The 16,208-nt window shown below is 37.0% G+C and overlaps 1 protein-coding gene across 3 annotated transcripts in view; it reads left to right on the top strand.

Annotated features, from left to right (window-relative positions):
- The window catches only part of GOLPH3L (golgi phosphoprotein 3 like), a 33,545-nt gene extending 19,300 nt beyond the window's left edge, over nucleotides 1-14,245 (top strand). For all 3 annotated transcript variants that reach the window (XM_057722365.1, XM_057722348.1, XM_057722357.1), the window contains 2 exons: nucleotides 1,076-1,190; nucleotides 12,039-14,245. In XM_057722365.1, the coding sequence (XP_057578348.1) occupies nucleotides 1,076-1,190; nucleotides 12,039-12,466 (543 nt within the window). In that variant the 3' untranslated portion in view covers nucleotides 12,467-14,245. The remainder of the gene's footprint in view (nucleotides 1-1,075; nucleotides 1,191-12,038) is intronic.
- Nucleotides 14,246-16,208: the final 1,963 nt, after the last annotated feature.

Genomic DNA, 16,208 nt, shown 5'->3' with positions numbered 1-16,208 from the left:
ACTGGTTTAATTATCCCGTAGCAGAGAGAGAAATCCAAGTATCCATGGTCTAAAGAGTTACAAGAAGTTCATGAATTTGTCTCCCTTTTTTATGCAGAAAAATCACATTTAGGATAGTGTTGATTATTTTTCTCTGCATATCTGTAGCTATAATATTATGAAATAGAGTATTATATATGAGGAGGCAAGCATGTGGGTCAGCTGCAGTCTTTATTTAACTCTGGTCATCCTCAGATAACCATTCAATTTCCCTCCTTCCAATTATTTTGCAAGTTCTCTCTAGCATATGAGCTATACCACTGTCTCCATTTTCTTACTACTCATTTTTTTCACTCAACATCACTGTCATACTCAGCACTCTACTGAAACTACAATCTTAGGTGTCACCAGTTAATTTTCAGGCTTCAATTTATTTTTCTCCTTTAACCTATATGTGGCATTTGACACTTTTGACTACCTCCTACTTGAAACTTTCTCTGTTCTTGACCTTTGTTATATTACATCCTCTTGCTTCTCTGGCTGTATCCTAGTTCCTTTACTTCGCCATTCCTTAACATCTAAGTCTCCGTTTGTATCACTTTGTATAAGTGTGTATCCTTTTGGAGATATCATTTACCTTTACAGTTTCATCTATCAACCTCATGATATATTAACACCCAAATTTCTAGGTCTGTCTTCTTTTTCCACGCCTAGGAACATAGTTAACTATTGTCCAGACATTTCAACTTGGCTATCCCATGTCAGTTAAAACCAAACTTAATCAACTTTTCCTGACTTTCCTAGCTTTACTAATTGTTTCACAAGTTGGTTTTCCAGGCTCACAGGGTTATTATTGAATCGTTGCTCCATTATCATTTATATCTAGTTTATAATTGGGGCCCACTTCGAATGTTATTTTTATCTCCCTCCTATCACCTCATACTAGATTTTAAATTTTTTGAGGACAGAGACAGTATGTTATGCTGCTTTGCATTTCCTGTGATACTTAACCAATGATATAGGTATAGCATACTGAATGATTTTAATTTGAATGAAGTAAATGAACCAGGGTCTCTTGTTTCTTCCTTTCTGAAAGGTACTGCTAAAGTCAGACAGCCCAACAGGTGATGTTTTACTGGATGAAACTCTCAAACACATCAAAGCAACTGAACCCACAGAAACTGTCCAAACATGGATAGAACTACTCACTGGTAAGGTGACTCAGAATGAGTTTAAAAATCCCACATTTTACAGTCTTTATCCTATTCTTAAGGTCAGGAGAGGAAGTATAGAAATTCAGGGTGCTGAGTAAGATATATATGGCTCACTGTTTAACTGTACTAATGAGGGACAAAAAAGGCATGATTAACCAGTACATAAAGTTTTCCAAAGCTTCACCTTACCTCTGTCCACCTCAAAAGCTAACAAGAATTTTTTTAATATCTGTGTTGATGTGTAATTCACATACTGTGCAATTGACCCATTGAAAGTATACAATGAAATGGATTTTAGTATATACACACAATTGTGCAACCATCATCACAGCCTAAGTTTAGAACATTTTCACCATCCCCAAAATAAACCCCATACACATAGCAGTTTTCCCCACATTTCCCCAACCCTCCTGCCCAGCTCCAGTCAACCACTAATCTACGTTCTATCTCTGTAGATTTGCCTGTTCTGGATATTTCATATAAATGAAATCATACAACTTACGTTTTTTTTGTGACTGGCATCTGAGGATAATATTTTCAAGGTTCTTCCATGTTGTGGCATGTATCAGCACTTCATTCCTTTTTTTCTCAAGGGCAAGTTCAAAAACTTTAATATGAATAACTAAGCCTATGGCAAAAAGTTTAGGAGAATATTCCACAGGGCACTTTGAGGTCACAGCCAGTGTCACCTTCTGGAACAGTGTTTTTTTTAATTGAAGTTTTTATTGAGGCATTTGCATATTCACATGCAGTTGTAAGAAATAATACAGAGAGAGCCGTTTATATGCTTTGTCCAGAATCCTCCACTGGTAACATTTCTCAAAATTTTAGCATATGACAACCAGGTATTAAAATTAATACAATCCATCAATCTTATTAGAATTTCCCCAGTTTTTTTTGTTTGTTTGTTTTGTTTGTTTTGATTTGGGCACACTGCATGGCATGCAGAATCTTAGTCCCCCAACCAGGGATTGAACCCATGCCCCCTGCAATGGAAGCGTGGAGTCTTAACTACTGGACCACCAGGGAGGTCCCAAGAATTTCCCCAGTTTTATTTGACTCCTTTTTATTGCCAAATAATATTTCATTGTATGGTTATACAACTTTATTTATTCATCAGTTGTTGGACATTTGATTTATTTCCACTTTTTAGCTATTATGAATAGTGCTGCTATGAACATTCATAGACAAGTTTTTGTGTGGACATGTTTTAACTTTGGAGGTGTATATAGTTAACTTTCTTACTGTGGTAAAATATACATATTTATTATCTTAATCATAAGTGTACAATTCAGTGACATTAAATATAGACACAGTGTTGTATAACCATCACCTCTCTCTACACTCAAAGCTTTCACAATATCCAAGACATCCCTCTTCCTCCTTCCCCTCATTCCCTGGCAATTTCTCATCTACTTTCTGTCTCTATGAATTTGCCTATTCTAACTCATATAAGTGGAATCATGCAATATTTGCCCTTCTGTGTCTGGCTTATTTCACTAAGCATGTTTTCAAGGTCCATTCATCTTATAGCATACATCAAAATCTCATTCCTTTTTATGGTTGAATAATATTCTATTGTGTGTGTATACCACATTTTGTTCATTTCATCTGTTGTTGGACACTTGGGTGTTTCCATCTTTTGGCTATTGTGGATAATGCTGCTATGAACATTGTTGTACATGTATCTGTTCAAGTCACTGCTTTCCATTCTTTTGGATGTATACCTTGGAGTAGAATTACTGGGTCATGTGATAGTTCAGTGTTTTGAGAAACCACCGAACCGTTTTCTACAGAGGCTGCACTCTTTTACATTCTTACCAGCCATGCGTGAGGGTTCCAGTTTCTCCACATCCTCATCAGCACTTTTTATTTTCTAATTTTTGTTTTGTTTTGAATTATAGCCATCCTAGTAGGTATGAAATGGTATCTCACTGTGGTTTTGATTTGCATTTCCCTAATGATTAATGATGTTGAGCATCTTTTCATGGGCCATTTGTATACCTTCTTTGGAGAAATGTCTATTCTAAAGTCCTTTGCCCATTTTTTAATTAATTAATTAATTTGGCTGCACAGGGTCTTAGTTGCAGCAGGTGGGCTCCTTAGTTGCAGCTCACTGGCTCCTTGGTTGTGGCATGCGAACTCTTAGTTGCAGCATGCACGTGGAATCTAGTTCCCTGACCAGGAATAGAACCTGGGCCCCAGAGCAGAGTCTTAACCACTGCGCCACCAGGGAAGTCCCCTTTGTCCATTTTTTAATTGGCTTTTGTTGTTGTTGAGTTTTAGAAGCTCTTTCTATATTCTAGATAGTAATCTCTTAGCAGATATATAATTTGCAAATATTTTCTCTCATTCTGTAAATTATCTCTTCACTTTATTGATAGTAACCCTTGATGCACAAAAGTTCTTAATTTTGATGAAGTCTAATTTATTTACTTGTTGCCTGTACTTTTGATGTCATAATCATGAAGTCTTTGCCAAACCTAATGTCATAAAGATTTTCCCCAATGCTTTCTTCTAAGAGTTTTACAATTTTAGTTCTTAAATTTGGCTCTTTGATCCTTTTTGATTTAATATTTTTTTGTATATGATGTAAGGTAAAGGTTCAACTTCATTCTTTTGCATGTGGATATGCAGTTTCCCAGAACCATTTGTTTTAAAGATACTAGTCTCTCTCCCTTGAATAGTCTTGGCAGCCTCGTTGAAAATCACTTGACCATATCCATGATGGTTTATTTCTGGGCTCTCTATTCTATTGCATTAATCTGCATGTTTGTCCTTATGCCAATACCATACTATTTTACTTACTATTGCTTTGTGGTAAGTTTTGAAGTTGGGAAAGTATGAGTCCACTAACTGTATTCTTTTTCAAAGTTACTTTGGCTGTTCTGGGTCCCTTGCAATTCCATATGAATTTGAGGATCTGCTTTCCACATCTATGGAAAAAGCTGTTAGAATTTGATAGGGATTGTGTTGAACCTGTAGATCTCTTTGGGTGGTATTGCCATTTTGACAGTGTTAAGTCTTCCTGTCCATTAAAGAGGCTCAGGCTATCTGTCCATTATTTAGGTCATCTTCAGTTTCTTTCAGCAGTGTTTTATAGTTTTCAGTGTACAAATCTTTCACCTTGCTCGTTAGACTTATTCCTAAATATTTAATTTTCTTAGACATTATCATAAATGGGATTGCTTTCTTAATTTCATTTTCATATTATTCATTTCTGATTTTTCTATGTTCATCTTATACCCTGCAATTTAGCTGAGTTTATTATTAGCTGTAGTAGCTTTTTGTGTATTTGGCGGGGGGGATTTCTATGTATAGGATCATGTCATCTGCAAACAGGTAGTTTCAGTTTTTCCTTTCCAATTTAGATGCCTTTTTTTCTTTCTTGTATACTAGCTCTGGCTAGAACTTCCAGTAAATTGTCAAATAGCAGTGGTGAAAGCAGGCATCCTTGTCTTTCTGGTTGCTTGACCTTTGGGGATCTTTCAGTGTTTTACCATATGATATTAGCCATGAGGTTTTCATAAATATTCTTTATCATGTTGAGGAATTTTTCTTTTATTCCTAGTTTCCTAGGAGTTTTTATCATGAAAAGGTGTTTGTTTTTCTCAAGTTGCTTTTCTGAGTCAAGTGAGATGATCATGTGAGGTTTTTTTTCATTCTATTAAATGATGTTACATTGTTTGATTTTTTAATTGAGATATAATTGTCATAAACATTATATTAGTTTCAGGTGCACATCATATTTTAATAATAGCCATCCTGACATGTGTAGTGATATCTCACTATGGTTTTTTTTTTAATATTTTTAATTAATTAATTAATTGATTAATTACTTTTAAAGTTTATTGGCTGCATTAGGTCTTTGTTGCTGTGCATGGACTTTCTGTAGTTGCAGCAAGTGGGGGCTACTCTTCATTGCGGTGTGCCAGCTTCTTATTACAGTGGCTTCTCTTGTTGTGAAGCACGGGCTCTAGGCGCACAGGCTTCGGTAGTTGCAGAGCATGGGTTCAGTAGTTACGGGTCGCGGGCTCTAGAGCACAGGCTCAGTAGCTGTGGCACATGGACTTAGTTGCTCCACGGCATGTGGGATCTTTCCAGACCAGGGCTTGAACCTGTGTCCCCTGCATTGGCAGGCGGATTCTTAACCACTGCACCACCAGAGAAGCCCTCACTGTGGTTTTTGTTTGTCTGTTTGTTTGCTGCATTGGGTTTTTGTTGCTGTTCGCGGGCTTTTTGTGGTTGCGGCAAGCAGGGCTACTCTTCGTTGTGGTTCGGCCTTCTCACTGCAGTGGCTTCTCTTGTTGCAGAGCACAGGCTCTAGGCACACAGGCTTCGGTAGTTGCAGGGCATGGGTTCGGTAGTTACGGGTCACAGGCTCTAGAGCACAGGCTCAGTAGTTGTGGCACATGGACTTAGTTGCTCCAACGCATGTGGATCTTCCTCTACCAGGGCTAGAATCCATGTCCCCTGCATTGGCAGGCGGATTCTTAACCACTGTGCCACCTAGGAAGTCCCTTAATTTCACTTTTGAAGGACACTCTTCTGGATATAGAATTCTCAGGTGAAAGATTTTTTTCTTTCAGCTCTTTGAATATATCAGCCCTCTGCCTTCTAGCCTCCAAAGTTTCTGATGAGAAGTCTGATGATAATCTTATTGAAGATACCTTGTGTGTGACAACTCATTTCTGTCTTCCTACTTTCAAGATTCTTTATCTTTGTAAACTACGTATAGTAAATGCTGGAGAGGGTGTGGAGGAAAAGGAACCCTCCTACACTATTGGTAGGAATGTAAATTGGTGCAGCCACTATGGAGAAACAGTATGGAGTTTCCTTAAAAAAACTAAAAATACAGTTACCATACAATCCACCAGTCACATTCCTGGGCATACACCCAAGAAAACTTTAATTCAGAAAGATACATGCATCCCAGTGTTCATAGCAGCACTATTTACAATAGCCAATATATGGAAGCAACCTAAATGTCCATTAATATTACTCAGTCATAAAAAATGAAGTAATGCCATCTGTATCAATGTGGATGGACCTAGAGATTATCGTATTAAGTGAAGTAACTCAGACAGAGAAAGACAAATATCATATGATATCACATATGTGGAATCTAAAAAAAAAATGATACATGTGAACTATTTACAAAATAGAAACAGACTCACAGACATAGAGAACAAACTTATGGTTATCAAAGTGGATAGAGGAGGCAGGGTCAGGGGGAAATAAATTAGGAGTTTGGGATTAACATATACACACTATTATATATAAAATAGATAAACAACAAGGACCTACTGTATAGCACAGGGAACTTTATTCAATATATTGTAATAATATATAATGGAAAAGAATCTTACAATAACCTATAATGGAAAAGAATCTTAAAAAAGAATATGTGTGTGTGTGTGTGTGTGTGTGTGTAACTGAACCACTGTGCTGTACACCTAAAACTAACACAACATTGTAAATTAACTACACTTCAGTTTAAAAAATGGTTAAAAAAAGATTATCTTTGACTTTCAATAGTTTGATTATAATGTGTCTCAGGTGGATGTTTTAGTCAATGTTGAGCTCATTAAGCTTCTTAGATTTGTAGATTCATGTCTTTCATGAAATTTGGAAAGTTTTCAGCCATTATTTTTTCAAATATTTTTTCTTCCCTTTTTTTTCTCTCTTCTCCTCTGGGATTCCTACAATGCAAATACTGGTCCATTTGATGGTGTCTCACAGGTGCCTTAGGCTCCATTCACTTTTTTTGTTGTTGTTCCCCAGACTTTATTACTTCAGTTGTCCTATCTTCAAGTTTTGCTAATTCTTTCTTCTGCCTGCTTAAATCTATTTTTGAACCCGTATAGCATATTCTCCGCTATAGTTATTGTATTTAAGCTCCAGATTTTCTTCTTGGTTCCTTTTTATAATTTCTGTCTCTTTATTGGTATTCTAATTTTGTTCATACATCATTTTCCTGCCTTTGTCCATGTCTTCCTTTAGCTGTTTACTAAAGGAAGCATTGTAAAGGAACATCTTTAAGACAGTTCTTGTCAAGTCTTTTCCTAGTAAACTTGACATCTGGGCTTCCTCAAGTACAAATTACATCCTTTTCTTTTGTTCCTTTGAATGGGCCATACCTTTCTCTTTCTTTATGTGCCTTGTGATTTTTGTTGTTGTTGTTGTTGAACACTGGGCATTTAAATCTTATAATGTGGTAACTCTGGAAATCAGATTTTCCCCATTGCCCAGGCTTTGCTGTGTTGTTGTTTTGTTTTGTTTGTTTGTTTTATTGTTGTATGGTGTCTCTATGTTGTGGATCCAACTGAGGTGAAAACTTCAGATCTCAGGTCTTTTCTGAGGTTACACCTCTTCTTGAGCAAGCACAGTGGCTTTCTAAAATAATGTGTACATGCAGTTGTTTTTCAGTGTAGAAAAAAAAAAAAAAAGGGTTCTCTTTTAAATCCCCTGGAAGCTGCTTCAGCTGGTGAGGATTGGAACAAGAGCAGCCTTTAGTTGCATGTCAGCCATCAGAAGCTGCAATCCATAATCAGAACACTGATCCTGATATTTCAAAGACAAGGTCCTTATTGCCCACCCTGACTCCAGCAAGCTACACCAAAACCACAGATTGCTGTCCCCACAGCTGCCTAGCATAGGGCTGGGGGCTGGGAACTAGTAGTCACTACTGCACTGAAGGCTGAAATTGACTGATATTAACCACAGTTTGCCAGGCTAGCCTTTCCCTGGAACCTATAAGTGTTCATAGAAACTCCAGGGTTCCTAAAATAGTTGTTTCAAATAGATTCTACTAGTATAATTATTGTCTGGGTGGAGAGATGAATTTCCGGTGCTTGCTACTCTGCCATTGTCCCAGATGTAATATCTCAATGATTAACATTTTAAAGACCCTTATTAACTATATCCAGTTTTTCATTATGGCTCTTTCAAATGCTATTTTTGTGTCCCCACTTTCATCCCATACTAGATTGTAAATTTCTTGAGGACAGGAGTAGGGACTGTTTTTCAAACTTGCTATACTGTTTTACAGTCTCACCACCAGTGTGTGAGCGTTTCAGTTCCTCCACATCCTCATAAATACTTGTTATTCTCTATCTTTGTAATTTTATTTTAGCCATCCTAGTGAGTATATAGTGGTATCACATTGTGATTTTTATTTGCACTCCCCTAATGACTAATGATGTTAAGCATCTTGATATGTGCTTACTGGCCATTTGTATATCTTCTTTGAAGAATTGTCTATTCAAATCCTTTGCCCATTTTAAAATTGGATTTGCTTTTTACTACTGAGTTGTACTTTTAAAATATGTTCTAAATACAAATCTTCTCAGATACACGATTTGCAAAATTTTTGTCCAATTCTGTGGGTTGTCTTTTTAGTTTCTTGATTGTGTCCTTTGAAGTGGAAAAGTTTTTGATTTTTATACGTTTCAACTAATCTTTTTTTTTCTTTTGCTGCTTGTAATTTTGTTATAATATCTAAAAAAACCATTGCCTAACCCAACATCATAAAAGTTTATTCCCATATTTTCTTCTAAGAGTTATATAGCTTTAGCTCTTTCATTTATGCCTGTTATCCTTTTTGAGTTAATTGTTGTATATGGTGTGAGGTAGGGCTCGAATGTCATTCTTTTGCATGAGGACATATATACAGTTGTCCTACCACTATTGTTAAAAAGACTGTTTCATCCATGAATTGTCATGGTACCATTGTCAGAAATCATTTGACCATAAATATATGGGTTTATTTCTGGTCTCTTACACTGATCTGTATGTCTGTCATTATGCCAGTACTACACTTCTTGATTGTTGTAGTTTTATAGTAATTTTGAAATCAAGAAGTGTGAGTCTTCTGTGCTTTGTTCTTTTTCAGGATTATTTTGGCCATTCTGGGTCCTTTGCATTTCCATATGAATTTTGGGATCAGCTTGTCACTTTCTGCAATAAAGCAAGCTAGGATTTTGGTAGAGATTGTGTTGAATCTGTAAATCAATTTGGGAAATATTGCTATCTTAATAATATTGAGTCTTGCAGTACATGAACATGGGATATCTTTTTGTTTATTTAGATCTTATTTAATTTCTTTCAACAATATTTTGTAATTTTCAGTATACATGTCTTGTACTATTTTTGTTAAATTTATTCCTAAGTATTTTCTTTTTGATGCTGTTGTAAATGCAGATGTTTTCTTTATTTTCAGGTTGTTCATTGATAACATATAGAAATTAAGTTGATTTTTGAGTATTACTGCAACCTTGCTGAACTTGTTTATTAGCTGTAATACTTTTAAAGTAGATTTCTTAGATTTTTCTGTACATAAGATCATGTCATCTGAAAATAAATAGTTCAACTTGTTCCTGTCTAATCTGGATGCCTTTTATTTCTTTTTCTTATCTAATTACCCTGGCTAGAAACCTTCAGTACAGTGCTGAATAGGAGTGATGAGAATGGCCTTCCTTGTCTTATCCCTGATCTTAGAAGGACAACTTTCAGTCTTTCCCCATTAAGTATTATGCTAGCTGTGTGTTTTTCACAAATTCCCTCTATCAAGTTGAGAAAGTTTCTGTTTATTCCTAGCTTGTGGAGTTTTTTTATCATGTAATGGTGTTGGATTTTATCAGATGCTTTTTGTGTGTCTATTGAGATAATCATTTGGTTTTTGGTTTTTATTCTATTGACATGACATATTACTTGATTTGTGTATTCTAAAGCAACCTTGCATTTCTGGTTTAAGTCCCCCTGATCATATTACATAGTTTGGAGGGGGGAGCGGTTTTGGTTTCTTTGTTTGTTTTTTCCTTTGGCCATGCGGTGCAGCTTGCAGGATCTTCATTCACCAACCAGGGATTAAACCCAGACCCTCAGCAGTGAAAACAAGGAGTCTTAACCATTGGACCACCAGGGAATTCCCTACATAGTCTTTATTACATGTTGCTAGAATTGTTTACTAGTATTTTGTTCAGTATTTTTGTACCTATATTCATAAGGTATATTAGTCTATAGTTTTTTTGTGAAGTCTTTGTCTCATTTTAGTATCAGAGTAATAATTACTGTGTAGACTAAGGAAGTGTTCCCTCCTCTTCCTCTTCTTCTTTTTTTAAGTGTTTGTGAAGGATTGGCTTTAATTCTTCATTAGTGTTTGGTAGCATTACCAGTAAAGCCACATCTTGACCACATTTTCTTTTTTGTTTTTTAGCTGTGGTGGGTCTTCACTGATGCACGCAGGCTGTCTCTAGTTATGGCGAGCAGAGGCTACTCTTTGTTGTGGTGCGTGGGCTTTTCATGCAGTGGCTTCTCTTATTGTGGAGCACAGGCTGTAGGCATGTGGGCTTCAGTAGTTGCAGCACGAGGGCTCAGTGGTTGTGGCACAAGGGCTCAGTAGTTCTGGCACACAGGCTTAGTTGTTCCACAGCATGTGGGATCTTCCCAGCACAAGGCTTCAACCTGTGTCCCCTGTATTGGCAGGTGGATTGTTAACCACTACGCCACCAGGGAAGTCCCATTGATCACACTTTACTTTGAGGGAAGTTTTAAAGTTACTATTCAATCTATTTACTTGTTATAGCTCTATTCAGATTCTCCCTTCTTGTTGAGTTGGTTTAGGTAATTTGTGTGTTTCAAGGAATTTATCCATTCTTCTAGGTTGTCTAATTTGTTGGCATACTGTTTTTCTTTTCTTTTCTTTTTTAATAAAGTTATTTATTTATTTATTGGCTGCTTTGGGTCTTCATTGACGCACACAGGCTTTCTCTAGTTGCAGCAAGCGGGGGCTACTCTTCGTTGCAGCACACAGGCTTCTTATTGCGGTGACTCTTCTTGTTGCAGAGCACGGGCTCTAGGCGCACAGGCTTCAGTAGTTGTGGTACTCAGGCTCAGTAGTTGTGGCTTGAGGGCTCTAGAGCACAGGCTCAGTAGTTGTGGCACATGGGCTTAGTTGCTCCGCAGCACGTGGGATCTTCCTGGACCAGCATGTGAGATCTTCCTGGACCAGCACTCGAACCCATGTCCCCTGCATTGGCAGGCAGATTCTTAACTACTGAGCCACGAGGGAAGTCCGGCATACTGTCTTTCACAGTATTTCCTTGTAACCCTTTTTATTTTTGTAAGGTCAGTAGTGATGTCTCCACTTTCACTCTTAATTTTAGTAATTTTGAGTCTTCTCTCTTTTTTCCTTGGTCATTCTAGGTTTGTCAATTTTTTTTTAATCTTTTCATTGAACCAAGTTTTGATTTTATTGATTTTTCTCTGTTGTTTTCATTTTCTCTATTTCCTCTCTAATCTTTATTATTTCTTTTATTCTGCTTGCTTTGGGTTTAGTGTGATCTTTTTTTCTAGTTTTTTAAGATAGAATGTTAGGTTATTGATTTGACATCTCCTTTTCTAATATAGCATTTGGATCATAAATTTCCCTTTTCACACTGCTTTCAGCTGCATCCCATAAGTTTTGGTATGTTGTGGGGTATTTTTCATTCAACTGAAAAGTATTTTTTAAATTTTCCTTGTGATTTCTTCTTTGATTCATTGGTTATTTCAGAGTGTGTTGTTTAATTTCCACATATTTTTAATTTCCCAAATTTCCTTTTGTTATTAATTTCTAGTTTAATTCCATTGTGATTGGAGAGCATACTTTGTGTGTTTTCAGTCCTTTTAAATTTATTAAGGCTTGTTTTATGGCCTAGCATATGGTTTATCCTGGAGAATGTTTCACATGCACTTGAGAAGAATGTGCATTCTACTGTTATAGGGTAGAATATTCTATAGATGTCTTCTTTGGTCTAGTTGATTTATAGTGTTATTCAAGCCTTCTATTTATTTTTCCCATAGGTGAGACCTGGAACCCTTTCAAGTTACAGTACCAGCTGAGAAATGTAAGAGAGAGAATTGCAAAGAACCTAGTAGAGAAGGGTATTCTAACCACTGAAAAGCAGAATTTTCTCCTATTTGACATGACTACTCATCCAGTGACCAATACAACAGAGAAGCAGCGACTAGTGAAAAAACTTCAAGATAGTGTCCTAGAACGGTGGGTAAATGATCCTCAGCGTATGGACAAGCGAACACTAGCACTGCTGGTGCTAGCCCACTCCTCCGACGTGCTAGAGAATGTCTTCTCCTCTCTGACAGATGACAAGTATGATCTGGCAATGAATCGAGCCAAGGACCTAGTGGAACTGGACCCTGAGGTAGAGGGGACAAAGCACAGTGCCACAGAGATGATCTGGGCTGTGCTGGCAGCCTTTAATAAATCCTAAAGCCAGCAGGTGGGTTTCTCCTTTTCCCTTGCTGTCCAGTGACTGTCAGAGACAACATCATCGAGTTTTATGTGATGAGATGTTTTGCATCATTTTTTTTTCCTTCTCTTGAATCAAACCTGTTATTTGGGGAAAGCAACTTCAGGGCTCCTCCATAGACCATGACTATTATAAGCAGACTTTATACTTCCACTCCAGAGATGAATAAACTGGGTGAACCAACACACACCCAATAAACTTTTTCTCTCATTTCTCAGTTTACTTCCATCCAATGTACTTTTGGATTAGCAGGAATATCTAAGATCTGGATTTCTCTAGCCACAGAATGTGAATGAGATAGAGCAAACCATTTATCACATTTTTTAAAGTTTGTTTTCTATCTTAAATATATGTTTTCAGTCTATCTCTCAGGCTCTGCTAAGTAATGTAGCTTGTTGAAGTAACCATCTCTTTGAATAAGGGGCAATGGAAACAAAACTAATTTTTGGAGCAGATGGTCTCTGGGATATAAATGCATATCCCGCTAGTGATTTTCTCATCTTTCGTTTTCTAACCTAGTGAGAATATTCCAGTGTGATCACCTGGTTCTCACGGTCCTAGTACCAGAAATATATTCTCTGTTCTCTCTCAGCATTGTCCTACTCCATCATTCATTAGAACAGAAGTCTAAAAGAAAAAAGGGTCTCTCTCAACCACCTCCTTCACGCAGTCAGCAATTCAATTTGCAAAGAAGGGAGGTGGCATCAGAATTTCCACTCTTTAGTACTTGACTATCCTGATTCCTCCAGACTACTTTAAATGTCCCTACTCTGACTGAATTTAGGGAGCTGTAAATTCCGATTGCTGAATAGCAGCATCCTGAGTCCAGACGATATATATAAACTCTAGATCTTCTGGTTCCCTATTTTGTCTTCCTACATAAATTGATAGATTCTGTCTATATTTAAGGGTTCTGGAAGTAGTTTTATCTATATTTAATCCACAGATATCTTCCTAGTCATTAGTCCTGTCTCAATACAATGTCTGTCTAACCAAATTGCTAAAACATTTTTTAATTCAGTAGTGAATGCAAAAAGGAACTTATTAAGTAAAATCCTATTTAGAAGGGCAATTAGATGTTAAAAGCATCCCCACATAAAGTCCAGTATTTGGGAATATAAAGACAACAGACACCAAACTGTGCTAATGTCAAGCATTTGTTATGCTGATGATTTTAATGGATCTTGCCTCTTGACAACTACAGAGAAACGGGCTATCAAAGGGCTAATACAGATGACCCAGACCTGATATCAGATCTTCCTGATCAGAAGTAATTAAATGAATGATTGTAATTTTCATCTCCTCGCCTAAACCTGTCTAGCTCCACAAAATTCACCAACTCAATTAACTTTCTTTTTTCACTTTAGATATCACTTAGGTGACCAGAGATATAAATTTTAAAGTGAAACAAATTCTTAAATGTGAGGCTGAGTAGAGATTCAGTCTGGCTCTCTCAAAAAAGTATAAAAACCAGTCCATGGATGTCTCTACCTGACTTAGTTTTTCTTTCCATTTGAACAATTCGGCATGAATTGAAACCAGGTTTTCCTGTGGCAAGTTTCAGCCTGATTGGGGGAGTAGAAGTTAAGTTCTTTCTAGCAACTCTTGGTCAGTGTTTATTTTTATATTGTATATCAATAAGATGAAGATGCCTTCAGTTTGAATCTACATAATGTTCACTGCAAAATACCTTTTCATTTAATGTATATGGCCTTCACGTTTCTGTACAATAAAGATCAATTATTGTCTCTCTGGTGTGTCTCTGTGCAGTTTTACAACTTCAGTAATTTTAACTGGAAATAAAAACATTTCACACAAGGCCAGTAACTCCCCCCTTTACACTAGGATACCAGCCTCTGTTTCATCCTGTGTGGAAAATTAGGGATACACAAATATTATAATTGTAATATATAAATACTGGAGGGCAGGGCATGTTAAGTCTAACCCAAACACCAGCTAGTATAAAGTCTGAATAGTGTCTCCACTCAAGCAAAATAAGTTACCCAATTATACCATTATTACCATGAAGAGAATGAGTATATTTTGTCCTATTAATAACTACTTGCAAGTGACAAATAGTTACTGAGGAGCTGAAAGTCTTAAGTTCCAAGTGTAGGTAACATACCTAACTATAACAGAGTTGACGTGAAAAGAAAGATAATTGAGCTTGTAATTGGCTTGTTGTTCTTCACTTCTTTTATAATGTCTACAGCATAAGGGACAATAAGAAATGTATTTACTAGGATTGTATATACTTCCTTGTTATTTTTGTTTATGTTTTTATTTTTTTATTTTTATTTTTGGCACACAGGCTTAGTTGCTCCGCGGCATGTGGGATCTTCCTGGAGCTGGGATCGAACCCGTGACCTCTTCATTGGCAGGCAGATTCTTAACCACTGCGCCACCTAGGAAGCCCCTTCCTTGTTATTTTTATTTCAGACAAAATATTGTTCCCATAAGTCATCCTTTATAACAGTGTTTCTCAAAATGTGGTGCATCTGGGGCTTCCTAGGTGGCACAGTGGCTAAGAATCCACCTACCAATGCAGGGGACACAGGTTAGATCCCTGCTCCAGGAAGATCCCACATGCTGTGGAGCAACTAAGCCCATGCACCACAACTATTGAGCCTGCACTCTAGAGCCAGTGAGCCACAACTAGTGAGCCTGTGTGCCACAAACACTGAAGCCCACACGCCTAGAGTCTTTGCTCTGCAACAAGAGAAACCATCTCGATGAGGAGCCCATGCACCACAATGAAGAGTAGCTGCACTCCCTGCTCACTGCAGCTAGAGAAAACCCACGTGCAGCAACGAAGACCCACCCAGTGCAGCAAATAAATTAATTAAAAAAAAAAAAGTGGTGCATCAAAATAACCTTTGTGGGGGTGAATACTTTACCAAAATATACGTTCCTAGTAAATCAGTGTCTAGGGTTGGGGGCTTAGGAAGCTGCATTTTAAACAGTCTCTAAAAGCCTATGTTAAAATTTGAGAACACTGCTTTATGTTTTATTGCCTATAATTCATTCATTGAAAAAATATTGAGTACTTACAGAGTAACTGGCACTTGCTAGGTGTGACAATAAAAAATTGGACACAATTTCGGCTCCCAAGAACTCACATTTAAGTGGGCAAATAAGATACTTTGTGATAAATGCTCAAATAGAAGTATAAACTTAATTTTTAGAAGCACAAGAAGTAGCATTCTTCCTGGGAACATTAGAAAAGACTTAGAGGAGTTATATTTATTTATTATAGTGGCTTTCATGTATTGAGTGCTTTTCTTGTAAGTACTATGCTGACCACTTCATAATTTTCTCATTTATTCCTCACAACTCTAAAAAACCACAGAAGATTATTTTAAAGAAAATCCAGAAAGGTAGTGAGGCTTGCCTAAGGACACTGTGCAGAGCTTGAGTTCATCCACAGGCTTTTAACCTCTATTCTCTCCTGCCTCCATTTAAACTCAATCTTGAAGAATCTTCTCGCATTGAAAAGGAACAGCTGAGGATATTCTGGGCTAGGGAAACAAAATGCAAAATGTACAAAATAATTTGTTATGTGCTAGAATTTCATGAATGTGTGCTTTTCATATCTCTCTCTCTCTCAAAAGAGATGGTTCTAAGATAATATATTCAAGTTGTAGACTAAAGGGTTTTTGAAACTAGCAAATTACCTATTTTTGTTTGCCTTCATTGATTCCTT

This window comes from Hippopotamus amphibius, chromosome 1 (genome assembly GCF_030028045.1).
Source record: "Hippopotamus amphibius kiboko isolate mHipAmp2 chromosome 1, mHipAmp2.hap2, whole genome shotgun sequence".
Taxonomy (NCBI): Eukaryota; Metazoa; Chordata; class Mammalia; order Artiodactyla; family Hippopotamidae; genus Hippopotamus; species Hippopotamus amphibius.
The sequence above is the reverse complement of the archived record's forward strand: the minus strand, read 5'-3'. Positions and strand labels throughout refer to the sequence as shown.